We start from the raw sequence: 27076 nt of genomic DNA, 5'->3' as shown, positions 1-27076 counted from the left end.
TCATTGTTTACCTGGAATCCTAGTTTCTTTGAGGCACTACATTGTTCTCTCTGCACTCTATTTATGTGACCTTGTTGTTTATTGACTGGAGTTCATTCTCACACTTTTTGCAGGAGTATGCAAAGCTTCCTCGGGCAGAAACATATCTCTCAAAACACGGGCAACAACACGAGGCCAAAAGGAATCTGCAAAGATAAGTCCTGCCAAGGAGACTGCGGCCAAGAAGTAGCCTGCAAAGGCGAAAGGCCCCTAGCCAAACACCACCTTCTGGTAAGTACACCTTTACTACAGATCTCTACAATAGAGAAATAAAGTGAAATTAATTAATTGATAAATACATCAGTTACATGGTTTAGTCTAGTTAGACCGGTCATCCATCTTTGAAGGGGGGGAAATGAAAATGACTTTTTCTATGAATTACACACCCCATGGAGACTTCAATTCAATGGAGATTTATTTGTTTTTGTCGCATGCCTAAGCCAATAATTTGATGACCGGCGGCGGCTCCGGTAGGAGACTCAAAGTGTCAACATTGGACACAATACATTAGCATCTTTCCGCCAGTCATCAAATGATTGGCTTAGGAATGCGACTAAAACAAAAAAATCTCCACGAATTCAAGGCTTCATGGGGTGTGTAATTCATAGAAAATAAGTCATTTTTTGGGTGAACTATCCCTTAAGGTTGCATTTTCTTACTATTGATTGGAGTTGGTTCTTGATCTCATAGAAGTCCAAGAGTTGAGCTAAACTAGGCTAAGCTCACACTCAACAAACCTTTAACCAACCCTACGTTGTTGACTGGAGTTAGGGGTCCGTACTTTCCCCCCTCGTTTTTTCCCTCTGCACTAAATCTCTTGGCCAAAAATAGCCAAAGTTCCCAACGCAATGCGTTGTGAGCATGTACAATTTCTATTTTTGCCGAATGCTTGCCCCAATCGCTATTTGTTGTGTTTCTGAATTTAGTTCATATGGTTACGCGAGCAAGCAGAGACTTGGAAAAAAGTATCCATGAGTTTGTCTGTAATTGTGAAATAGTTAAAAACAGTGTTGCCTGTTGAATTAAAGTGATTGGCCAGTGATGTGGCGTGCGTGTACATTTAACTCCACTTAAAACTATGTCTGAAGTTTATTTAGTTTAATTTATGAAGGAAATCAGCTCAAGTTACAAATCACTACATTTTCTCCAACAGATCGACGAAGATTACTTCTCCAACAGAAGGACATGCATCGTGATCGATGCTCCCTGTCCCAGCAACCGCAGGATGGTTCGGAGGAAGGTGAGTTGGCAAAATGTTCATATAGTAAGTTTACCATAAGTAACATAGTTACATTGTACACAAATGATGTATTCCAACAATGTGTAAATCACAAAATGTTCTAATTTGTTATTCATTTTATAACCACAACTCAAAATGTTTTCATTTTAATTTCTTTAATGAGGGAGCTTACCGACATCAAAACGGAGCTTAATTTTAAGTCTTTTGTACAATATGTACGCATTGTTAAGCTCCCTCCTTGATGAAATTAAAATAAATTACAATGTTGTGATTAAATGTTGAGTTGTAGTTATCAAATGAATAATTATTTAGAACGTTTCGTGACTTGCATTGTTTGAATACATATGTAACTAGTCAAGACGGCAAGATTTAGTCTATGTATGCTTTATTCATGTGGTTTTAATTAGCCAGATATTTACATATTGTAGTTGAGAAAGGGCTGGACAGAGATACTAACACTGTTGTTTCTTCTCCATGCACAGAGACCATCTTCTGCCTGTGTCGTGCCAGTGAAGGATGCTTCACCGGGAGAAGCACCCAAACAGGTGGGTTGGTTTCCGTGTTTGACCGACGATTCAGACTCGGAAACTGACTCCTCTGTTTCTCCTCACCCACAGGTCACCACCAGGAAGAGGGTTACCGTTGCCAAGAAGAAGCGAGGAACTGGATCTGGTTGGTTCAAGTATGTCGATTTTTGGTCACTTATTCTCATGGTTTTGTTATTTTAATACATTTGTTTTTCTTGACCACAAATGTTTAAGAATGTTATTTAGATACTATAGCATGTTGTATAGACCAGTGGTTCCCAAACTGGGGGTCGGGACCCCGATTATCTTAATGTGCAACATTGTTTTCTCACTTAACAGTAAACAAACGAACATGCAGTATAAATGTATACAGGGTATCTGCACGTTTCTATTTAATGACTTTTAAGACCTTTCTAATACGAAATTGGCCAAATTGTCAAATATTACGTAAGAAAGAGGCAAACATTGTGAAAATAACCGATCTACAAGCTCACAACGCCTCGCACTGCGAGGCGTTGTGAGCTTATAGTTCGGCTATTTTCACAATGTTTATCTGTGGAACCTAGTCAAACTAAATGTATACTGCTTACAAACTACTGAAAAGTTTGGGAACCCTTGGTGTACACAGATGCTAGGTTCATTGTTTACCTGGAATCCTAGTTTCTTTGAGGCACTACATTGTTCTCTCTGCACTCTATTTATGTGACCTTGTTGTTTATTGACTGGAGTTCATTCTCACACTTTTTGCAGGAGTATGCAAAGCTTCCTCGGGCAGAAACATATCTCTCAAAACACGGGCAACAACACGAGGCCAAAAGGAATCTGCAAAGATAAGTCCTGCCAAGGAGACTGCGGCCAAGAAGTAGCCTGCAAAGGCGAAAGGCCCCTAGCCAAACACCACCTTCTGGTAAGTACACCTTTACTACAGATCTCTACAATAGAGAAATAAAGTGAAATTAATTAATTGATAAATACATCAGTTACATGGTTTAGTCTAGTTAGACCGGTCATCCATCTTTGAAGGGGGGAAATGAAAATGACTTTTTCTATGAATTACACACCCCATGGAGACTTCAATTCAATGGAGATTTATTTGTTTTTGTCGCATGCCTAAGCCAATAATTTGATGACCGGCAGCGGCTCCGGTAGGAGACTCAAAGTGTCAACATTGGACACAATACATTAGCATCTTTCCGCCAGTCATCAAATGATTGGCTTAGGAATGCGACTAAAACAAAAAAATCTCCACGAATTCAAGGCTTCATGGGGTGTGTAATTCATAGAAAATAAGTCATTTTTTGGGTGAACTATCCCTTAAGGTTGCATTTTCTTACTATTGATTGGAGTTGGTTCTTGATCTCATATTCTTACTATTGATTGGAGTTGGTTCTTGATCTCATAGAAGTCCAAGAGTTGAGCTAAACTAGGCTAAGCTCACACTCAACAAACCTTTAACCAACCCTACGTTGTTGACTGGAGTTAGGGGTCCGTACTTTCCCCCCTCGTTTTTTCCCTCTGCACTAAATCTCTTGGCCAAAAATAGCCAAAGTTCCCAACGCAATGCGTTGTGAGCATGTACAATTTCTATTTTTGCCGAATGCTTGCCCCAATCGCTATTTGTTGTGTTTCTGAATTTAGTTCATATGGTTACGCGAGCAAGCAGAGACTTGGAAAAAAGTATCCATGAGTTTGTCTGTAATTGTGAAATAGTTAAAAACAGTGTTGCCTGTTGAATTAAAGTGATTGGCCAGTGATGTGGCGTGCGTGTACATTTAACTCCACTTAAAACTATGTCTGAAGTTTATTTAGTTTAATTTATGAAGGAAATCAGCTCAAGTTACAAATCACTACATTTTCTCCAACAGATCGACGAAGATTACTTCTCCAACAGAAGGACATGCATCGTGATCGATGCTCCCTGTCCCAGCAACCGCAGGATGGTTCGGAGGAAGGTGAGTTGGCAAAATGTTCATATAGTAAGTTTACCATAAGTAACATAGTTACATTGTACACAAATGATGTATTCCAACAATGTGTAAATCACAAAATGTTCTAATTTGTTATTCATTTTATAACCACAACTCAAAATGTTTTCATTTTAATTTCTTTAATGAGGGAGCTTACCGACATCAAAACGGAGCTTAATTTTAAGTCTTTTGTACAATATGTACGCATTGTTAAGCTCCCTCCTTGATGAAATTAAAATAAATTACAATGTTGTGATTAAATGTTGAGTTGTAGTTATCAAATGAATAATTATTTAGAACGTTTCGTGACTTGCATTGTTTGAATACATATGTAACTAGTCAAGACGGCAAGATTTAGTCTATGTATGCTTTATTCATGTGGTTTTAATTAGCCAGATATTTACATATTGTAGTTGAGAAAGGGCTGGACAGAGATACTAACACTGTTGTTTCTTCTCCATGCACAGAGACCATCTTCTGCCTGTGTCGTGCCAGTGAAGGATGCTTCACCGGGAGAAGCACCCAAACAGGTGAGTTGGTTTCCGTGTTTGACCGACGATTCAGACATGGAAACTGACTCCTCTGTTTCTCCTCCCCCACAGGTCACCACCAGGAAGAGGGTCCCAACAACCGCAGGATGATCCGGAGGAAGGTGGGTTGGCAAAACGTTCATATAGTAACTTCACCTTAAGTAACATAGTTACTAGTTATATTGTACACAAATTATGTATTCAAACAATGTGTAAATCACCAATGTTCTAATTTGTTATTCACTACAACTCAAGATTAAATTGCGAAATATTATCCTTGTTTTTATATTTTAATATTATATTTTAATTTCATTAAGGATGTATACAAGCACCAAACAGAGCTTAATTTTAACTACCCCCAAATCATTATGTGATAGCCATAAATCTGCACAAGTCTTATGTACATATTGGTAAGCTCCCACCTTAATGAAATTAAAATAAATAAAAACAAGGATACAATGTTGTGAAATAAATGTTGTGTTGCAGTTACCAAATGGATAACTATTTATTTATTTTGTGACTTCCATTGTTTGAATACGTAATATGTAACTATCTTAGTTATGGCGATGTATGCTTACTCTATGTATGCTTTATTCATGTGGTTTTAATTAGCAAGATATTACGTATTGTAGTCGAGAAAGGGCTGGACATTGATAATAACACCTGTGTTTCTTCTCCATGCACAGAGACCATCTTCTGCTTGCATCGCCAGATTCGCCACCAAGAGACCTCGACTCTGCCAACGATGAAGGTCCGATGCCTCCAGAATCTCCAACTACCTACCTAATCTCCGAACTTCAGGAATTTTCAGCCACACTGGACTATTTTACTTGGAGTAGTGTACTCAAGTACATTTTTTGGAGTAGTTTTAGTTTTTATTTGCCAGAACTTTCACTCCACTACATTCCAATTTTTTTTCATTTTACAGTACCTTTATATTTCTAGGAAGCAATCATACAAAAATGTATTATGAATTAACGATGTATGCCCTTTTTCAAATCTTAGTGAAAATAGCTGATCCACAAGCTCATGCTTTTGATCTGCTATTTTCACTATTTCTGAAAATGTATTTTTTTGGTTTCTTTTAATTATTTTGGGGAGATGTTATATATATTTAAATGCAGCCATGCTTTGGTATTAAAAAGAGAATGTACTTTGTAATTTGCACTTTTGTATACCGGTACTTGAGGATTTACTTCAGTACACAGGTTAGATATTTCGGTTAACCTTATCGGACACCACTGCGAGATGGGTCCTAGTCTTAGACAACCATTCACCCTTTCCTTTGAGTAGTTTTATTTTACAGTAATGCTTTCATATTTTGTTTTAAATAAACTTCAACAGTATAGTCATGTTGTTTTGTACAGAAAGAATGCTTTCATGATCTTTTGTTTGTAAATAGTAAAGTGTTGTTTTGCAAATTGAGTATTATTAAATATTTTGTTTGAAGAAATCTGTAACATTTCTGTAAATAATAGTGTTATATTGTACTTTGACTATGGTTTGAGCTTTTATTTCTTACATTAAGTGTTTTATTTTATACATGTTTTCTTTAAAATAAACCATAACAGTTGTAGTGTAAGTTTGTTAAGTTGTATTTATTGTTTTACGTTTTTAAGTAGCAGTTTAAGTTTGTTATTGCTTGTGTAATAAATAATGCATTTTATATGATAATCATATATCAAGCTTCATCTCTTTATTTTCTTCTCTTTGGCTTTAGTGTTGAAATATAAGCTATGCAAAGCTCTTCATTCCTGTAACTGAAGATTGGCGATATCAAGTGTAGAAAAATATCTGTCTGAGATTTGGAAAGTTTTATTTCAGGCTTGAGGTTTGACTGATGACACAAAACAACTAACCGTACTGCCTCCATGCAGGTATGGGAGTGAAATAGTAGACTAGTGGAATAGACTACATGTTACAAATTAAATCAATACGTTAATGTGAGGTTTTGAAGCAGAAATGTGAAGGTCAAGCAGCCACAACACCACTGGAGGTAGATGTGTCCAGAAGACAATCCAGGCATAGAATGGTCATTGGTCCTCATACTATTTTGCCCCTTTCTTGGCCTGTAAGAAAATTAAGATTGATATATTTTCAGATATAATGAACAACTTGTGGACATGGACCAATGAATCTACTGGCCTTAATATATATTTTCAGATATAATGAACAACTTGTGGACATGGACCAATGAATCTACTGGCCTTAATACTTACTGCATTTGCAAAGCAACTTTTCAGTGCCTCAAATTCCTTGGCACACAGATTCCTCTTCAGCTCCTCTCTGCCTGTAGTTGTGGCTCCTACGCACTTCCCATAAGCCGTTGCCTAGTGACATGATGAGAATGATTGTACTTCATAGATACCCAAATAGAAAATTCACGCTGTCATCAGATTAACAGAGAAAAAACTGAAGGGACAGCCACCAATCCTAAAACAATTTAGGCATTTAGCAGACGCTCTTAATCCAGAACGATTTACAGTGAGCAAGGAGAACACGAGGTAATACATCAAATGCATAGAAATAGTCTAGGATCATAGGTAAACCAAGAACCTATCATCAGTCTAAACAGTAGAATATCCACACCAAAAAAAACAATCTGTACATTGAAACTATAGACACTATTGGCCAAATAACCACGGCACAGTATACATTTTATTTACATAATAGGCCTGGCTATATGGCATCATTATTGCTACACACATGACATTGAAAGCAGTATGTCTACCTACCACTGCCATCATCATCATCATCTTGTATCACTCACCTCTCCTGCACACTGAGCAAACAGCTCTGGGAATCGTCTGATCTTTTCACGGTTGCGAGCCCAGACATTAGTCCCTGACATGGTGATGATGGCTATAGTTTTATACTGTAAAACATCATTTTATGGAATATTCTGTTGATAAACTCAAAGAACAGAGGAGACATCCTTCCTAAACCATGGGCAGCGCCATATTGTTTACCCTGTCAGCACCGAAACGTTTGGAGATGATTGGCTCAGCGTTGTGACAATCAAACGGTCCTCTCAATTCATTCGCTAATGTGCGGCCTTACGCAAACGTTGAGGGCCAATAGAATCCCAGTTCCACACTGACTGTTGTCCCATTGGTTAGCTGTCATCTCAGATCCCGCCTTCCTGACACACCCCACTTCGTAGAAGAGAAGCAGTGTTGCCATGTCTGCTTATTATAAGCGACCTTGGGCTTGTTTTTCTGTAAAGTCGTTTGTAAATATTGGTATTTACGGGTTGCGTTTTTTGGGCTTGTTTCTAAAGTGTAGTTGCTTACTTGGGCTTGCTTCTAATTGTCAAGTACCCCCAAATTAATATTTATTTGCTCTCGGTCCCTTATCTGAAAATATTTTGTGAGAGACCCCATAAAAGATTTGTTAAATGTTCAAAAATATTTTACCAAGATTGTTTGGAAAATAGCAGATCTACAAGCCCACAACGCGTCGCATCATGACCCATTGTGAGCTTGTTTAAGTGCTCTTGGCCTAGCGGTCGCTTCTTTTAGGCGTGTTTTCATAAACGAGGTTGCTTATTTGTCTCGCAAAATCTGGCAACACTGAAGAGAAGATGAGCAGCCTCTTGGCAGCAGGATAGACAGACATGCAAAATCATGGCAACGTTTATGGAACGACTTACTTTTCTTCAAAAAGTGAGTATAAATATTCACCCTAATAATAACTGAATACCATCAGCAGCTGAATAAAGGTGTCATTATAACGGCTAAACCTCTCTTTTAGGCTTCATAATTTAGCTCTTTAGCGTAGCTACCGTGCAAGCTAACATACTACTGTATGTGTAAACACATTGAGCAATATTGGCAGGCTATTGAATGTCAAGACTCAGTTTGTTGTGGCAGACTGGTCTCTTTTATATTAAAAAAAGTAATACATAAATACATATGTCCGTGTTCTCTACTTGTCAAAGCTGTCCATGTAACGCAGTCCAGTCCCCTGTCACATTTTGGGCAGATGCTCTGGAATCTGAAGGTTTTTGGATCTCTTACTGACTTTTATCCTCTCCTTCACCAACTCTGAGGTGCCAACTCTGATGAAGGCCACCGCAGATGATGAACATCCCTGTCCTGGCTACCTCTTCCAAGAGATAGGAAGTATCCTTTGGCTGATTTGTTTGTTCTCCTTCCTCACTATGTATGTACCCCAAATCTGGACTGGACACAATAGTCTGGTAGAGAGGGAGCTATGGCAGAAAAGCTTGACCCTTAGCTGAATGATCTAATTGGCTATAATTTATCCAGAAGGCCAAAATAGTGTGCCAGTACCAATGAAAGTTTTCTATTAATACTGCAAATCCAATTGTAAGAGGCATCTACCATGTATAGCGGTGTTATATTTCTAATAAGAAGGCACACCAACACATGTTCTGAGTTTATGCAGTTCAGTGGAATGAATGTTATCATGTAATGCTTTATCATTGAGAACAGTTATCATCTGTGGGAAAGTTGTATCGGCACATAATTGATCCATCTGACAACTTGTACAGTGTGGTGATTCAGGCTATTGGTCTCTGGTCGTCACCGTTGCTTGGCCACTTTTCTAGAGCAGCAGTTCTCAATTCACGTTGAGACGTGAATTTTGCATTGACCACAGAGTCAGGGCCCAGGATGAAGAACACTAGTATAAGCACTGTGTCTGTAGCATCCTTAACCATCCTGACACTGTAGAAATGTCCAATGAGTCATTGGGCTGCGGTCAGTGTTTGTTGGAGTACCTGCTGGGGAGACTGCAGGTGGAGTCCTGTCATGTTAAACTCAAGGTGAGAGAGCAGGCTTGGTCGAGCTGAGAGCAGTGTCATCATTTCCTTGGGTGACATCAGTCAAAATGCCCAATTTTGTACCTATTCTAAACCTCTGAAATGGCATATAGTATGTTTATAGTGTACAGTATGAAGTGGCGTTTACATTTCTCACATAATGCTTTATGTAAATGAATGAGTAATATACAGTAGAATACAAAGTGAGTCAAAATATTGTGACCTTACTGTATCTCCTTACTTTCTGCTCCTTAAGCCACTTTTCCCATTTCCTTCTTTCTCTTCTCTTGTAAAATTAACTATGGTTCTATCCCTACAGTATATGCCATGCTATTGGTCACCTGTCATACCATATTCGTGGGTGCAGTGGTGCACTTATGATCTGTTGTCTGTTCACTATAAAAATGCAAGAGATGTGTAAATATGTATCATCATACAGATTTTATAGCTATTATCGTACCATTCCAGTATTAGAGCAACAGTTTCTGCCTCTGTTGTTTCAGGTGTTAAAGATCTTTGTCCACCTGTGCGGTCATGGCTCTAATAATTTCCTCACAGAACTCAGAAGGAACTCCACCTTCATCCAGCAGGCATCAGGTTAGAGGCAATCTGGGAACCCATTTGGTATTTGTTTATTCCTACTAACAACAACATTACATGTCATGTTTAGGGCAGTGGTGCTGACAGAATCTGTCTTGAGAGATTAGGTTAGGTTAGAAGTGATGTAACTAATGCTGTCAGCTCAACCGCAGCCTTTTTGTTTTTCACATGTTCATTTTCTTTGCTGCTGTGTTTTGTGCTGTCCTAAGTTTACAGTGGTCCCCCTGATCCCATCCATGGCACAGCTCTGTACCAGAAAGTGAGGAATACGGCACAGGTGAGCGCTCAAACACACAAATACAAGTGTCGCTTTCAAAACACACACACACACACACACACACACACACACACACACACACACACACACACACACACACACACACACACACACACACACACACACACACACACACACACACACACACACACACACACACACGGACCAATCAAGTGTTGCTGCTGTCTGTTCACAGGAAGTGGCCAAGTTGCTTTTCACAGATTCAGTCGCCATCAAGAGCATCTCACCGTGCACCCTGGCAACCCCAACTATGGGTGAGGAGCGCATACCACAATAGTGATACTAACGCACACCGCATACAAACTTTGAATGACACAGCCTTTTCCCAGACATCTGTCCACTGAAAAATGTGACTTCAATTACTGTGTAATAAACAACATAGAGGCAGAGGGCGAGAGTGAGAGGGAATGAGGGGGAATAAAAGAGACGAGCTTGAGCCAGACACTAATAAAGGTAGCTATTATTGTTTTGTAAACAGAATGTGATCATGGTTGTCTATGTTTCCGCTAAGGTATGGGCTCGGCATCTGTCCACAAGTCAGGAATGCAAGGTTTTGGCTATAGTCCAGGGAAGCAGGGGACAGGTGAGTAACAGGATGGCAGCATTGAGTTCGATATCCATAAATAATACATGTGTATTTTCAATAGCAGTACTCAGTGTTCATTCATATAGTATGCACTAATTATGATAAACTTACTTTGTTCTTTATGTTAATTAGGTACTTTTTGTTTTATAATTGTGATCATATCTAGGTAAATAATTGGGATTAGTAATATTTTCTGTTATAAATGTGCAGCTCCAGGCTCTGTCATTTTAGCATGTTTTAGAACTTAGCTTAGCTTTTTTTTTTTTTCCTAACACGCTCCAAGCCTGAATATATTTGATATGATGCAGTTAAACATTACATTAAAAAATATATAACCCCAGAGATACAGTGCATATGCAGAATGTAGCCTGTTCACGTGATCCTTTTAACACCTGTAAAATATTTGCAAACATATTGGCTACGGAAATAACAGACATTGAGAAGGACAAATACCCACCAATGTTAAAGTCGGACTCTGTGATGTTTTTGACCTAATGCTACCTGACGGGCTTAGACACTCTGCTGGATAAGATCCAGAAGGCTGCGGAGGTGGTGGCCAGTGCCGTGCTCCCCCCGATCGAGCACCAGGGCATCCGTCTCCACGAGAACAACTACCGGGCGGTGGTGGCTCCCTCGGCGCCCATCGAGGTGGCGGTCCCGGCGTGTGCCTATAACCTGCCTACCCGCAGGCATAAAGGTCAGACATTATTTGTAGCTGTTGGCGGCATGTCCCGTTCAGGCTCAGTGGCTTAAGGTGTACTTTGTGCATCCAGTACAGTGTGTTTGAATCTGACTGGTAAACAATGCGTTGCATGGCGTCCTTGCCCATAGTATTGAGTCAAAACATTACAGTGCGGATAGTGGTCATAGAACCGCTGTGTCACCGTTTCGATTCCCCCTCAAGGACCTGTCACTCCCTGTCTCTCTTCCGTCACTCTCCTACACCATTAATACACCTTGTTGCTGTAGTTTGATTAATCATTCCAATAGGAAAGTACCGGAGTGCACAGATCTTGTTATCACTTTTTATAGGTACAAGAAAAGACAGATGATTCTATACAGTGGTGTCTTGTTCAGAGTAAGACTCAACAGCATTGGCGTTTCAGCATTTTTGAATAACCCTCCCTTTTCATGAGCTTGTGTATCATTAGCTGAAAAGAGAAGGCGGGACTGGTACCGCATCAACACGCAACTATTGATTTGGTGCGAGGGAAGGAATTGGCGTTAATGGTTTCTGCATCGGACCTCTCCCTTCAGCTGGTCCCATCATCACACACACAGTATTAAATGAATGCAGTAGGGTACGTGTGAGGTGTGACATTCCCCTGTCAGCCGCTGTCTCCTCACCTCACTTGTACCCCTGTTCTTCCTAAGTTACCAAGCGATGCCCGGGACAGGTGGGCGGAGGCTGGGAGGAGATTGACAGCGCCAACAGCTCCTCTCACAACTCCACTCTGGACAACGCTGCCAATAGCAGGGCCTCTGTGGGCAGGAGCAGCAAGTCGGGCGGCACTGGCAGCCAATCGGACGCCAGCAGAGAGAGCAGTGGTGACCTATCAGAACGGTGAGTCTGTTGAATCATAACGTCTACTTTTAGGTGCAGTTGTCTGCCGTTTCAGGTTCAACCAGCTATGGCTGCTCAGATGCTTATGATGAGCACACAGGAGGGAGTAGTTAGAGTTTTAAAGTGTCTTGCTCAGGGCCACTTCGACACATGGACCGGGGTTGATATGTCCAAAGCATGAATCAGGCTTTAGACACCTTGGTTGATATGAAAAGTTGCTGAGTCTCCTTATTTTTTGTCACTTTCTCTTTTATTCTGCTCCCTTCTCACCACTTTTTTCTCTCTCTCTCCTCCAGGGTGGAGGCCATGCAGTTGGGGGACTGTGGCCAGGAGATGGTGCTGATCAGCAGCCTGACTGAGGGCTCCAAGGTCTTTCTGTCCAGAGAAGAGAGCCAACACTTCATCAAGGAGTGAGTGCTTTGAAAACAGAGAATACAACACTCCCTTTGACATTGACATGCTTCTGGGTGTAAAGATGATCAGGCGTTATCTCGAGATGAGATCTGTAAAGGCCTTTGCCTTTACAGATATTGGGTACTTTGATACAGTGATACTTTGTTCAACGTCAAATAATGAAAATAACCGATCTACAAGCTCACGTGTCCCTATGTGATCTGTTGTGAGCTTGTAGATTGTGTATTTAGGGCCGAATGTTTGCCTATTATGACCTGCCCAGAATAGGGATGCTAGAATTCAAGTGGTTAACGCATTCCAAAGAAATGCAGGAATTGAGTAGAGTTTGATTGAAAAAAGTTACACACCGTCACAGCCACTCGTGCTGCAATTTCAGAGTAGGTGTGTAATTTTCGTCTGTATATTCTTTCGTGTGTGTACAAAAAAATAAGTCTGTCTTGGTTTTAGAGAGGCTTTAACACCAAGACAAAGACTGTTTTTTTGTAGTTTAAAGACGACCTCTACTACTGTATCCTTTCCAAAGCAATATATTGCTATAGTTTAGATTTTTATTTTACTTTTTTATTTTACTTTTTGGTCTAAACTCTATCCTCCCATGTTTGCAGGTGCTCCACCCTTAACTGTGAGGTTGTGGGTGAGTTGCTTTCACGCAGACTTCAAGAGCCTTCAAATACAGTTCAAATGGTAACATTTATCAGATTTTCAACATAATACACAATTTATTGTATAATACTGTCCAAGTTGGAAGTATAATCGGTATTCAATTCCTCTTGTCCCTCAGAGGGCCCTGTGTGCTGTATCCTGCCTTATGACGTCCGACCTCCTCTCTCTGGAGCAAATCTTTGGGGTGACCAAGTCGCGGCTGGTTCTGCTTACTGAGGGGCCCACTGGACCTGTGGCAAACAAAGCCACTAAGGTACACAGTACAACAGATAGAATGACTCCCCTCTCCTGTGTACAAAGTAGCATCTCCTCTCTCAAATGTGTGATTTTGTATTAAAGAGAGGAGAATTTTCATATGATTGCAGCACTACGGTGATGATGACCCTTGTATTCATCAGTATTGTTGTTTCATAAGGATATTGATCAAGGAATGTACGTGTACTAACCTGTTTCACTCTTTGACAGTTGCTTTGTTTAAGTGATTACCAGTTAAATGTCTGAAATCTAAAAAGGGGAAGTGAGAAAGACCGGATAAACATAAGACAAAACTGCGAGGGCAATAGACACGATACAAGACAATAACTTAGTTTTGGTTCCTCTTCCCCATCTCATCTCACCAGATCTTGCGTCAGTTTGAGGCCCTGATGGGTGGACCTGTACATACTGCCAAACAGGGTAACGCAGATATCGACAGCCATCTGTCTACAGCAGACCCGCAGTCCACGCTTGCATACCCAGCCCCTTTACTACCAACCCACACAGCTGCCACCTCCATCTTCAACCACTACCAGGAGAGGGACCTGCGGTCGGCCGCAGGTGTAACTCAACCCCAAACTCCTTCACCTCCTCTGGTTGTAACTCAACCCCAAACTCCTCCACCTCTTCTAGACTTGAGCCACAAGGATCCATCATCGGTGCTTGTGAATGATAATGAGGGGAAAATGTATTCGAGTCTTAGTGAAGAGGCAGCAGAAAGCATGAGGGTATCTGTATGGAATGGCGAGGCTCAAGCTCAACTTGTTGGAAATCCACAGCTTCCTACCGAAAAGGGCCTCCTCTCTCCCACTGAGCCCCAGGATGAGCTGCCCTGTCCGGGCAAGCTGTCCCTATTCAGTGGTATGGAGCTGGTTAACACGGGAAAGCCTCCGAGTCCCTGCGGCGAAAGAGAAGACTCGCAGTCAGAGACGACCAATACGGATGAGAGGATAGGATATGCGAGGGAGGGTTCAATGGTTGATTGCTCTGACAATTTGACAAACTCTCCTCTTACCTGTGATGTCACATCCAACAGCAACCAACCAGCATCAGCCTTCTCATTTCTCAACTGTTGACCGTAATTAAAAACTGGACTGCTCTGATTACGTGTGTTTGTGGATAGAAGCTTGTTGTCTGGTTCACTTTGGTAACCACCTTAACATATACAGTATCTCAAAGTCATAAGGTTAAAGCAATGGAGTTGGTGTTTTCGGGTTGTGTTTGTTAACAACATGAAGCCTAGAGTCTCTATTCTGGGCACGAATAGGTGAACAGTCTGCAAAAATAGCCGATTTACAAGCTCACATTGTATTGTGAGCTTGTACAGTATATCGGCTTTGTCCGGCGAAGAGATTTGGTGTAGAGCAGTGTGTCTCAAACCTTTTACTTTCAAAGACCCCCATAACTAAGAGTTACAGACCTGTAAGAGTCCATTTGGACAACCCCCTCAAGGGACCCCACTTTGAGAACCACTGGTGTAGAGGGAAAAAGGAGGGGACAAAGTATAGATCCCTTGGGGACCCCTGTCAACAAAGTATATGGAGTTTAAGTTGTTAATCGGTACCCTTTACAGGCTGTGCTTGGAGAAGTGGGTTCGTTTTGACTTGGGAGACACAGCCAGGAGGCACAAATCGAGTGATTGAGAGGCAGGACTACTATATTGTACAATCACGAGCACGTCGTCCACCAGCTGTAAGAGATATTAGTAGTTTATCAGACAAGGTTTCATTTTGCAAAAGCATTTGTGAGTTCTACCATCTGGAGTTACAGGTTATCGTTGAAAGTTTCTTTGTCTCAGGATTCCTTTTAAGTAACTATATGGTTACTGTTTATGCCTCTTCAGCACAGCCAAAACCTCTCTGAGGGGCTGTCCCTTAGTTTGAATTTTGCACTATAATCACTTTTCATAGGGATTCAGAAACCTACAGTCTAGATAGAACTGTCTTCCGCAATTTTTTTAACTAAGATATTAATTATATTAATTATGGGTGTACCTGTTTGAGTGTTGACTTAAATTATATTTATACCTTCAATCATAATTATTTACCATTGAGTTATTGTAGGGTGCATGTTGACGCCTAAAACATCAGTGGAATGTTGTAGTCTAGTGAAAAAGAAAAGAGTGAAGTGTTCATTATGAGTTTACATGTTTGTCTTTAAGGTGGCGCTGCAAGCATTGTGCAAAATAACCAAAATGGAAAATAGAAACTTAATTGCTAAATGTAAATGATTGCTCAACTGAAAAGACATTCAATATCATCTTATTTCATATTCGTTCACTATGCACGTCATGTCCCAAATTGCAGTCCGAAAACGTACCGGAACGTACAGTCACACAAGTCGGCATGACTGGATGCGTTACATTTTCAACCCGAGCTAGGCAATTGCACATGTACAATATGAGATTGGTGGGATAAAAATGCTGTTATTGTTTACAGCACCAGGTAATAGAAAGATTTTACTTTTTATTTTGGAAATAAGAATGGTACTCTATTGGGGCATGATAGTGGCATGAAATTAACTAGAAAAGCTGACTTAATTTCAAAACAAAGTTATTCTTGATGTCAAATGAACTTGAAAAATATTAAAAGACTAATATTTTCACAAATCCTGATCATTTTGTTTTATTTGCAACAGTGTTTTGGTCTTACTGCACAGGCCATCAACCAGTATGAGAGGAAATATTTGAACACACATACACACCGTGTAAAAAAACAGTTTAGGACTAAACAAGGATATTCCGAAAATGTAATTAGGCAGCCTTCTCGAAGCAGTATTTTCATATTTGTCAAGGAGCACTGCGTTCTTGAATGCACCCCCTGCTACAGTAGAGCCACAAACTCCAGTATTTGCTCACAGAGCGCTATAATTAGCTAGGGTCTAATTTGAGGTCGGATATTGGTGGTGAGGCTCATGACTGATTTGTGTTCCCTTACCCTGAACCCACTGGCCTTTCCACACCCAAACCTTTTAAGACTAGTTTATGCCTTGGCGACAGTGTTGTCACAGTTGTGACAGTTGAAAAGACAATGCCTCACGTTTTTTGCTTGACAATAAGTTATTTTCAGCAAGTGACACAGTAGTACAATGAAGCATAAATTAGGCTTTAATCAGGCTTAAGTACTGCTAGTATTCCTTAATCACTTTGGTTAAGCCTGAAATGTGCTCTCTAGCTTTTTTGAACAATGCTCCCCAAGGAGTGAATTGGTCAGCCTTCACCGAGTTCCTCTGTGAAGGGGACAAGCAAATAGAAACACTGACAATGAACAAGGCCCACATACACATTTCTGCATACCTAAACAAACGACTTGCCTGGTTTGGAGTAAATAGAAGGGGAGGTGGTTGAATAAAGTGCTTCGCTTTATTTTAGTATTGCAAGCACTTTGGAGCATACACACACGTTTCTCATAGATAGCACCATGAAGATGTCCACGCATCGACACGCATGTAAAGAGAATGATACCCCTTTGTAAAGTGCATGGGGCGCACACATACACGCACACACACACGTACACATCGACACTGCACAGATTAACCACAGTGGTCAGGCCATGGACAGGGAGGTGTGCTTATGGTCTTGACACATTGTATGAAGTGCAAGCTCCCCACCCCAACATCTCCCCACACATCATTACTCTTCACCCATCCCAAATATGTCTCTTTAAGATATTGAAGACGGGGGGTCCACTAGTGCCAGGGGTGATGAGCGAGGGACAAGGTCAGCAGAGAGAGACAGGTTAGGGTGTCACTGTCACGTGGAACCTGGTCGCTCTCTGGTCTGTAGACTGTCGAAATGAGCCTCCCTCAGGACTCTGTTGATGTGGTGGTAGGAGACGGAGTCACTACTGCTGCTACTGCCGTCACCATGGAAACCCTGCAGTGAGGCGCTGGCGGAACCTTCAGGCTGGGGGCTGAGGGAGTTCTGGGAAATGCAGTTCTGTCCGTGCACGCAAAGACTGGTGCTGGCTGAGGCTGCTCTCTCTGGACTACTGATCCCACCGCTGCTATCACTGCTGGACGAATGCTATGGCAGAGAGGGGACACAGACTCAGCTGCAGGACTGGCTCAAACTTCATTTATACTCCATCGCACAATGGTGTCGCTTGCTGAATAGAACAGATTTTCAACAAGCGACACCATCGTAGCATGGAGTATGAATTGGGCTTCATGATGATTATGATTATTTGCCTTTAAAAGTTACAGAGGGAGGCTGTGAATTGTGGTGCTGGCTTCATTGACATCTCTGCTTTGTGTAACTGCAGCAGGTAGACTCACCAGTGGCATCATAACCACAAAGCCAGGCTGCTTGATTCTCCATGAAGGATGCTGGGTTAAATATGACTTGCGTCGTGGGTTGGCAGATAACATAGCTGGCACAAAGGGTGGGAACAGTACCCCTGAACAAAATGTGTCTTTGACCGGGGTAATCAGGGGAGATTAGGAAATGATTCACAGAGTCAAAGAGGAAGATAACTTGACTCGGTCTTACCTCTGAATCCCAGACAACTTGTCCCAGGTCCGACACCAGCGTGTCATGAGACCCTCCCGACCTCTTGGCCTGAGGGTTCAACTGCTGCTCCTCCTCGTTGTCACCGCCGCGCCGACGCTTCCTGTGCAAACAGCAGCAGTGAAAGGAGATAAGAGAGAGTGAGACACTGGGCGTTATGAGGAGCACGCAAATGAATATGGAATAACAAAAAAAAGATAAGACAGTAAATGGGAGGGGTGTTGAGCTAGATGCGAGTGTGGAGAGAGAGAACCAAAAATAGCACCAGCTTCTCCAGCAGTTACAGTACAATGATCAAACATGTGCTGCTGCGCACATTATCAGTTTTTGACATAACATACTGCATTAGTCATTTCAAAGATGTGTTGATCATCATGAACAATTATTAATAATAGATCAATACGAATCACACATATTGTAGCTTATAAGCAGAGGGGGAGAAATCCCTGAATGATTTAGGGGATCCAGAGCTGAGATACCAGGCTAAAATACTCATATTCGGCATTAGTGAAGCCCACCGAGGGGCAAGAAGCCCTGTCCACCCACATTTAACTACATTTTCTTTTCTTGAATGTACATGTTCAGCTAATTGTTTGTGTCAAATGTCAAGGGGGTAAATCCTGCACAGTAAACATGTAAGCAAAATAATAATTTTGTATAAATTGGCGAGAATTGCAACAGTGGTATGGTATATAGTTTTAACTAACGGTGTTAGGGGGACTGTGAACCCAGATGTCAAGGGGCCCAGCATTTCTATCCATGCACCCCCCCCCCCTAGCTGATTATAACGGATCTATTCATCATGTTACCTGTTTTCAGTCAGCATTTTTGGGCAAATAGGTAGGTAGGCTTGGCAAGAAACGATGACACTCCTCCCTGCTGGACTGGATCGGGTTCAGAATGAGATATCCTGCCTCGCAGCTTTCGCCAAGAACCAAAAAGGAAATTCTAGTAGTCCAGCTGCACCACCATGTCGCTGGGACTCAGTACAACAAGACCACACTGTAATCTCTCACTGCAGCCAAACCCCAGCTTGTTCAAGCACAGCCCTGTTGTCACAGACAGACAGACAGCAACAAAAAATAAGAAGGTTACACTTCAGAAATGACAATTCACCAAGTCAGTCCTAGCTAGAGCAGCTTCTCTGCAGCACTGCTATGATCAGCCTATATGGAGTATGGGGACTATGGACGCTATGGTACACACGGCTGTCAGCCAGACAGCTACACCTCGTTACGTAATGAAACCTCCAGGAAATCCACCTACGACAGTACAAGCCAAGGCAACAAGCTATCACGTTAGCAAGGCTAACTTGTTAGCCACATTATTCACACGTCTTCCGCCTGCGTATTGAGTACCAAAACGCTCGCACCAAAACACAGTCGCCCCGGGGAGACCTCGGATTCGGAACGGTCGCCACCTGGGATTCCGTATTCCTATTACGTTTAGGAATACCGTATTCCTAAACGTAACCTGAGTAAACTATGCCAAAACCTAACTTTATTCCTAAACACAACCTCAGTAAAACTATGCCACACCCTAAATGTATTTATATTTCCTTATTCTCGGTAAAAACAAATACAAGAACACAAGAACCGCTGGGGGGGGCGAGCGTGTTTTGGGGCGAGTCTTCCGGTTACCTTCGTATTCCGACTGTTGACGGCTGACACGAGACGATAAATTAACATAAAATAAACCAGCAGACGTAAGATTATTATTGTTACTGTTCAGATGTGTCTTCAGCGTCGCCGCCGAGACAATAATGGAGGCTAAAACGAAACAAACAACTTTCTTTCTTCCAAAGTTAACGTTCAAAGCTAAGCTACACCCGGCTTTCGCAGCTGATTCTGTCTGTTGACATGACGTTCTGTGACGCTGGGTGACGCTCTGACCATGCGGAAGCCACTGCGTCACATCGACATTAGTGACCTATCGACAGTGGTTAAAGTAACTAAGTACATTTACTCAAGTACTGTACTTAAGTAAAGTTTTGAGGTATTTTTTTTTTTAACTTCTACTCCACTACATCTCAGGGGCAAATATTATACTTTTACTCCACTACAATTATTTGAAAACTTTAGTTGCTTTGTAGATTTTGATTATTATTACAAAACATAACCATTTCAGCACTACATTTTGGCCATTTGAAAATAGCCGATCTACAAGCTCACAATGCATCGCGATGTGACACATTGTGAGCTTCTAGATCTGCCATTTTCAAAAGATTACAGAGTATTTCTACATTTCAGTATTGATACTTTTACTTAAGTAAAAAAATCAGAGTTTTTTCCACCACTGCCATATCGACGTCTGTTCTGTTACAAGCGGTCGGCCGTTATACCACCATTGTCGTAAGTAAAAAGAGGACTGCAAGGTCATAAACAGGCAGCTCACCTAAAAAGATGTTGTTGGCTTCCCTTTTGGGGGTTTGTTTATTGTCAGATATGTAGGTTACAGTATTCAGATTCGCACCGTAGCCCTAGCCTGTTTTGAAAAAAATAAAGGAAACCCCTAAAACAGTGACCCCTAGAGTCACAGAATTCAACAGGTCACCAATACTGTTGTACTGATGTAATATAGTTCTCAATCTCAACGACATACATTGGGCCTACGCCGCAATATCGTGGGGGCTCCGTGGACCACTGGAGGTAAAGCAGTCTTTATTATAGTTTTGTAACAATTTCCCTAGTAAGTACTAAGTGCTGTAGCTCTGAACAGTGTAGGCAACCCTTTCCAGGTTTCAAATATCCCAAACTGCATGCAAATTGAATTTGGGTTGCATACTAAGTATTTTGACTTGCTTAATGGGTTATTTTAAATAACCCATTAAGCAAGTCAAAATTTTTATAGGCCCGTAACGATACAGTAACTGCATCGATGCATCGTTTTGAATTTTCAACGATCTACTATATCGATATGCAAACAGCTAAATATCGTATCGTTTGACTTTGTATCGTATCGAATCGTTTTGCAATGCAAATAATCGTATCGAATCGTTCTGCAATGCAAATAATCAATTATATCAAACTAAGTACTTTTAAGAAGAAAAAAAGAGAAAGAGGGATTTATATCCAGTATCCAGGTATTTATTTTTCACACAGAATTTTTGGGTAAATAAATAGTTACTATATCGATTTTAAGTCATTGAATCGAATCGTATCGTTCTAAATTAACCTGTCCTGTATCGTTCATGTATCGTATCGACTAAATCACTGAATCGAAACATATCGTATCGTTCTAAATTAACCTGTATCGTTCATGTATCGTATCGACAACCAAGTATCGTGATACGTATCGAATCGTTGTTAAAATGTATCGTTACACCCTATACAAGTTATTTTACACACTATAAATAACTTATTTATATGACATTTCTTCCCTTAAAGATGCAGTTCACCAGTCACTGCTCATTTAAATGGTCTGACATGCAGGTTGCAGTTGGCCTACTGGATCATCAAGTTCAACCTGAATTCTGTCATTGGAATAGCAATAGAAAGATGACCCATACACAGTGAGTGAGGCTATTGGGCTATTAGAATTGCCATGCCTGTGTGTCTCTGTCATATAGATGCAGGGGATCCAGCACTCTGCAGAGACACTGCACACAGCTTTAGTCTCCAGTCATCCTGACCTGGTTGATGAGTATAAGAAATACAGTAAAGAAGAAAGGCAACTTCTGGAAGATGGGCTTCACCCTGGGAGACCAGGTTCCCTGTTCCAGCCTATCACAGTGCACTCTGAGTCAGATTGGATCACCTCTCACCCTGAGGAGCCTCAGGACTTCAAGAGCTTCTACAGAGACTCCCACCGCAAGACGCCCACCAAAGGACACAATACCATTTACATTCAGACCATAGGTAAGACTTTTGGTGTGTCTGTCTCTCTACTTTCAGTGTACCACAGCTAGACCAGCGCATTTCCCATTCAACTCTCCTTTGCAGTGTTACATCCCACCTCAGCACATGACAAAATGATTTGGACAGTCCTTACTCAGGCTACTCAACCATGCTTGACTCCTATATGACCTGTTCTTCCTATATGACCTGCACTATCTGTTACTGGCATCCTCACAGGGATGTGTACTGAGCTTCTGCTATGCTAACAATACACCCATGACTGTGTGGCCAGAAACAACTCTTAACACCGTCGTCAAGTTTGGGTTGAGTGATCTTTAAATGATGAGAGGGCCTACCTGAAGGAGGTGGCATAACTGTCACATGTAGCTTCATATACCTCTGGTGAATGTGCACAGTCTGTGGTAAAGAAGGCGAGACAACGCCAGTTACACCCCAGGTAGTTAAGGAAATTAAAGATGTTATAGAAAGTTCTGAAGTCCTACTCTGCTACCACCCGGAGCATCCTGTGAGGCCATCACTGCATGGTATGGAAATAGCCATTCCCAGGATCTCTGAAGCCGGTTGCGTTCAGCTGAGAGTACCACAGGGAACTCCCTCCCGTCCCTGCTGGACATTTACAAGATGCTGCAGCTTGAGTATAGCAAAGGCAAACAAAAGACAGGCAACATCCTGGTAACGGACTGTTTGTGATTATGTAGATACTGGCAAGCGCCAGAGAAGAGTTTATTTTTTCCCCAGCAGCTGTCGGAGCCATGAACAAGGACATGGACAATAAACAAAATAATAAGAAAAAAGGAAAAACTAAATAAAACAATTGCACAATGTATACAAATGTATCTGTATATGCCTACATAGTTATGCCTTATTGCACCACATTTTATAAATCCAGACACCCCCACACTGTTGATAGCGGATATTCACTGTACATTTTCTGTACATTTATTTATAGACTGTACTATGCTAACTAATTCAGAGACTCAGTACAGATGTCCATTGCCAAAACCTAAGCCTGAATATATAAAATGTATCATTGGTTTTACTTTTGCTAGTACCTCTCATGTGTTTCATTCTTACTGCCGTTTCTGTTATGACACCTGAATTTCCCTCTGGGGAATCAATAAAGGTGTATCTTATGACACCCACCATAGATTTCAGGCATGGGAATGCAATACAGTGAGATGAATACAAGAAACTGCATGGTCAGTGAATGTGTGACAACATACAGATATAGAATAATGACCAATTATATTTCTACTGCATATCTGTAGCATTCATGCACACTTTGCCTTTGGCTTGGATCTTTTCCAAGTGGCACATAGGATAGGACAAAGTACAGTATGTTTAACTCTCAAGATCATGCGATGGTGAGTAGAATGCGTTTGGGTTGAGCCAGGCCATGAGACGGCTAATGTCTGGTAATAATCAGTTACAGATGCAGTCATGATATGCAGCTGTGTTTTTATATCATATGGCATATGATCAGTTGGCATGACTTTTATGCTGTGTTCCGTTAGGCTCCTTTTGGAGAGGCAGGTGTCCAGACTGATCAGTATTTGGAATGGCTCAGAGAATACTGCCAGGCCTTCTTCTATGGACTAGCAGTGAAGCTGTTACCTCCGGTTACTGTGACTGAGACGGGATGTTCTTTCAGGGTGAACAGCAACTCACACAACCTTCAGATCCTTACAAGTAAGGACTTTGTCACCTTTTTAACACTTGGCTAGCCTGTTATTCTCACTTCTCTGTTATTGTGCACATTAGCAATGTAGAAAGTGGAAGCAATGAAAAAGATTGCAATTGTAAACTACTGGCAGATTTTAGATATAGATAAAGACTAGCTTGCAAACAAGGTTACAAAGGGTGCACAGCACACCGGTCCTTGTGAGGTGCCAGCCAGCCAGCCAGCCAGCCAGTATAGGTCAGCGGTCCGGGCACTTAGGCTCTAATGTACCCTGACAGTGCATCGCGGGTTCGAGTCCCGTTCCCAACGATCTTTACTGCATGTCTCTCCCCATCTCTCTCTCTCCCTGTTTCCTGTCCGTCTCCACTTAAAACTATTAATCAAGGAGTGTAGCCGCCGATGCCAATATTTTATTGTGGACACGGAGACAGAAAACACCAATGTTTCGGACAGATTAGGCTGCCTTCTTCAGGGTAAAGGGATCTGGTTTGAGTGACATTAAATACACAGATGAGACCCATTGCAGATCAGCAGAGTGTAACCACTCAATCAATCAACAGCTTGGAGTGTGTGGCTATACTCCTTGATTTTTTTTAGCTGGCAAACAATGACCATGATTTTACCATCTTCTCAATTCTAGGCGATCTGCTGAGTTTTTTGGAGAAAAGGAAGCCAAAAGATGCTTTTTGTATTGTCGGAATTACAATGATCGACCTCTATCCCAAAGACTCCTGGAACTTTGTCTTTGGACAGGCTTCACTCAGTCATGGTGAGCATGCTGGTACCTAAACTACAACTATATTTGTTCTAAGACCCGGAAGAAAGACTGTTGACCACAGCAGTTAGGATTACTGCAACGCACCCTCCTGAGATGCTTCTTAATATATTCAAAGCCTGCTCTCTAAATCTCCTGCTATGGGATTAGCATGCACAATGTTAGCACAGCATGACATAAACACAACATGGACTCAATGTTTTTGGCTCTGGTGGTAACAGGCCACAGTCATGCTGCTAGAGAGCAAGTTGTATACCCTTTTAATTCTAGCTTAATCTGAACTAAATATGGCTCCAGCAGGGCTCAAAGGTGTCAGTTTGCCCCATTAAAATAAAACCAAAATGTATTTTTCTAATCTTCCCTTCAGAGAAAGGCATTCAATGTATTCTCAAAAGAACTTCAGTCCACATGGGTGCTTGAGTCTTGCTTACAAGTCCAATGGTAGGCTTATCTTATTGTCTTGACTGACAACTTAAGTTGGGTTTGGCACTTGTTTGAAAAACGAATGAAAATGTTTATGACCAAACATTTGAACAGTGAAAATTGGTGATTGGTGAATCAGCATTATATTCAGTATATTTTCACATATACCAGGGTAGGGAGGCAAACTGGTGACCTTGTCACTGGTGCCACCAGATGGTGCTAAACTCAAGTACAACCATATGAACGCAAGCTCACCAAAGACTTAAATGAATGGAGAGTTTTTAACTTTGTGTTATAGAAACCCTGTGTTCTATGTCTGTTCAGGGATGGGTGTTTTCAGCTTTGCCAGGTATGATGACAACTTCTACAGGAGAAGTTATGCTGGAAGGTTGAAAAAACGACTCAAGCCAAAGCAGGGGGACTACTCTGTGTTTGAAGACTATTATACACCCCCCATCACCAGTACTCTGCTCCTACGATCCTGTAAGGTTGGTAGCAATTTTTGGTGAACTGAGAATTTTAGTTTTGCACAGCATCTTATCTCACTCCTTATGCTAAGTTCACATTGATCACTGTGTTATCGGTTCAGTTATTAACACTTAAACATCATCACATAGTATGTTCCACAAGGCCCTTGTCTTCTAATGTCATCTACCTGTGTAAATCATTTATAAAAAGAAACTAGTAGTTGTAATCATTTGTTTCCAGACAATGACCCATGAGATTGGCCATATGTTTGGAATACGTCATTGCCAGTGGATGAACTGTGTCATGCAAGGGTCTAACCACCTGGATGAGTCGGACCGTCGTCCCCTGAACCTCTGCCCCGTCTGCCTCCGCAAACTGCAGTCCTCAATTGGCTTTAAAATGGCTGACAGATACAAGGTAAGTTAAGATGTTTCAAATACAAATGTAACTATACTGTGTATTTGTTCTAATTAAAGGGAGACTGGACTATAGCAACGCACAAATATTATTCCTTTCCACAACAGATACTATAGGCTAAATTAATTTTAACTTGAGTATTCTGAGCTGCTAGACATTAAAGTTGTACTATATAGTAAATCACATTGCTACACAATAATGTGAGCACCAGTGAGCCTATCAACCATTGTCTTGTTGTGTGAAATACCATCCCTCACCTAACTGCACAGTGACTGTAACCTACTAGCATGGTAACTCAATTACAATGCCCATTTGGGCCATCCCTGAGCCATGTAAAGAGAAAGTCGTGAGTACGTCAGTCCAAAATGCTTGATCATCACATGATTCATGTAGAACTCAGAACGTTCCAGTTACATGTCAAATTGATTCAGATCTGATGATAATATACAATCAGATTCTTTAAATGTCTTAGCTTTAAAAGTGCATCACAAATAGTCTATTTTGCTGCAACTCTTCTGCACTCCTAGTGTTGTTGTTTACATTTGCACATACAGTAACGTGAAATTAATCTTCTGCATTTACCTTTTGCTGCTGACTTCCGAGAACTTTTGAGAGGCTCCATGATCTGCCATTGCTGTAAAAGAAAAGAAAATTGTCCATTGTAGGTTACAGAGTTGTCAGTACTCTCTCTTTAAATCGCTCTGGCCCATCTATCGTATTCATTGATCGCATCAGATTTCTCAGAATCACAAGATGATTGTTTTAGTCAGACATCAATCTATAGTTAAGAACACAGTTCAAGGAAAGGCAGCAAAACACCTGGACTACATGGATGTACTTATAAATTAGTTAGAATAGACATCATCATCAGCAAGAGCCATCCTTGCCATCTCTCTCTAGGCTTGGTAAATGTGGTCAAAGTGTTCTTTACATTGATTGTCAGCAACTTTGAGGACTTCTTGATGCTGTCGTCTTGGTCAGCTCTCCCTTATGGTCGCTTCATTATTCATGTCTGTGGGACAGGTCAGGACCAGGTCAAACAAAGTTCAAAGGGTAACCTTAGGTTAAACAATAAAAATGTTCTACCCGTCAGGTCTTGCTGTGCTGGATGGAGGATGAACAGAGTGGAACAGCCCAGTCCACTGTATCTCAGTGTGCAGCCCGCTACACTAAGCCCACCCAGGCCTTTGAAGCCTCCAGACTGTGGCTTCGCAGGTGCATGGACATACTGGAACATTCTCAACTATAGCTGCAGTCAGTAACTCTGGGTATGAACAGGGTATAATGGAGGACAATAGAAAAGTTAAGAGTAATATAATTAACTACATAATCCATATTATATACTTAGGGCCCTATTTTAGCCGGTGCCTTACCCATTATCCCTAAACTTCTTTGCCATTTTGTGCTATTTTTAAAAACATTTTCAAATAGTTCAACTAGCCGATCTACATCGACACGTTGTGAGCTTGTAGATTGGCT

The 27076-nt window shown here is 41.3% G+C and overlaps 4 protein-coding genes across 8 annotated transcripts; 2 read left to right on the top strand and 2 right to left on the bottom strand.

Annotated features, from left to right (window-relative positions):
• Positions 1-6157: 6157 nt before the first annotated feature.
• ndufaf8 (NADH:ubiquinone oxidoreductase complex assembly factor 8) lies at positions 6158-7264 on the bottom strand (the record flags this gene model as incomplete). The annotated part of the gene is made up of 3 exons (XM_080455683.1): positions 7074-7264; positions 6523-6633; positions 6158-6214 (listed from the first exon to the last, which is right to left on the bottom strand). The coding sequence occupies exons 1-3, from the start codon at positions 7152-7154 to the stop codon at positions 6158-6160; spliced, it is 249 nt and encodes an 82-aa protein (XP_080311809.1). The 5' UTR covers positions 7155-7264.
• Positions 7265-7875: 611 nt separating this feature from the next.
• tepsin (TEPSIN adaptor related protein complex 4 accessory protein) lies at positions 7876-16057 on the top strand. The gene is made up of 13 exons (XM_080456268.1): positions 7876-7968; positions 8355-8427; positions 9001-9092; positions 9593-9686; positions 9899-9966; positions 10163-10241; positions 10499-10570; positions 11088-11270; positions 11948-12137; positions 12434-12547; positions 13157-13235; positions 13333-13467; positions 13835-16057. Exons 1-13 carry the CDS (start codon positions 7930-7932, stop codon positions 14543-14545), a joined length of 1929 nt encoding a protein of 642 aa, XP_080312394.1. The 5' UTR covers positions 7876-7929; the 3' UTR covers positions 14546-16057.
• A 62-nt stretch (positions 16058-16119) lies between these two features.
• LOC308104604 (protein VCF1) lies at positions 16120-20406 on the bottom strand. Of its 4 annotated transcripts, none has more exons than XM_080455056.1 (4): positions 20371-20406; positions 18786-19025; positions 17959-18079; positions 16120-17493 (listed from the first exon to the last, which is right to left on the bottom strand). In XM_080455056.1, the coding sequence occupies exons 2-4, from the start codon at positions 18800-18802 to the stop codon at positions 17221-17223; spliced, it is 411 nt and encodes a 136-aa protein (XP_080311182.1). In that variant the 5' UTR covers positions 18803-19025; positions 20371-20406; the 3' UTR covers positions 16120-17220. The 4 variants fall into 4 exon arrangements, with proteins under 4 accessions (XP_080311182.1, XP_080311181.1, XP_080311180.1 ...); XM_080455055.1 differs by lacking the exon at positions 20371-20406 and adding an exon at positions 19309-19838; XM_080455054.1 differs by lacking the exon at positions 20371-20406 and adding an exon at positions 19617-19838.
• A 115-nt stretch (positions 20407-20521) lies between these two features.
• amz2 (archaelysin family metallopeptidase 2) lies at positions 20522-26986 on the top strand. 2 transcript variants are annotated; one of them, XM_080456239.1, is made up of 7 exons: positions 20522-20624; positions 21408-21845; positions 23361-23522; positions 24155-24283; positions 25037-25200; positions 25421-25597; positions 26691-26986. In XM_080456239.1, exons 2-7 carry the CDS (start codon positions 21545-21547, stop codon positions 26844-26846), a joined length of 1089 nt encoding a protein of 362 aa, XP_080312365.1. In that variant the 5' UTR covers positions 20522-20624; positions 21408-21544; the 3' UTR covers positions 26847-26986. The 2 variants fall into 2 exon arrangements, with proteins under 2 accessions (XP_080312365.1, XP_080312364.1); XM_080456238.1 differs by having other exon boundaries at positions 20556-20624; positions 21363-21845.
• The last annotated feature ends 90 nt before the right edge of the window (positions 26987-27076 follow it).

The sequence above is a fragment of the Gymnoscopelus braueri genome (assembly GCF_963280865.1).
Source record: "Gymnoscopelus braueri genome assembly, chromosome: 17".
NCBI lineage: Eukaryota > Metazoa > Chordata > Actinopteri > Myctophiformes > Myctophidae > Gymnoscopelus > Gymnoscopelus braueri.
This window is presented reverse-complemented; position numbering and strand designations above follow the sequence as displayed.

Coding starts and splice junctions, on each gene's coding strand:
- tepsin (XM_080456268.1), top strand. CDS start 7,930: ATGGCAACGTTTATGGAACGACTTACTTTTCTTCAAAAA. Junction 9,687..9,898: donor CTTCATCCAGCAGGCATCAG/GTTAGAGGCAAT, acceptor TGCTGTCCTAAG/TTTACAGTGGTCCCCCTGAT. Junction 12,138..12,433: donor AGTGGTGACCTATCAGAACG/GTGAGTCTGTTG, acceptor TCTCTCCTCCAG/GGTGGAGGCCATGCAGTTGG.
- LOC308104604 (XM_080455056.1), bottom strand. Junction 17,494..17,958: donor AAGTTGTCTGGGATTCAGAG/GTAAGACCGAGT, acceptor TCTCTGCCATAG/CATTCGTCCAGCAGTGATAG.
- amz2 (XM_080456239.1), top strand. CDS start 21,545: ATGCAGGGGATCCAGCACTCTGCAGAGACACTGCACACAGCTTTAGTC. Junction 23,523..24,154: donor CAACCTTCAGATCCTTACAA/GTAAGGACTTTG, acceptor TCTCAATTCTAG/GCGATCTGCTGAGTTTTTTG. Junction 24,284..25,036: donor ACAGGCTTCACTCAGTCATG/GTGAGCATGCTG, acceptor ATGTCTGTTCAG/GGATGGGTGTTTTCAGCTTT.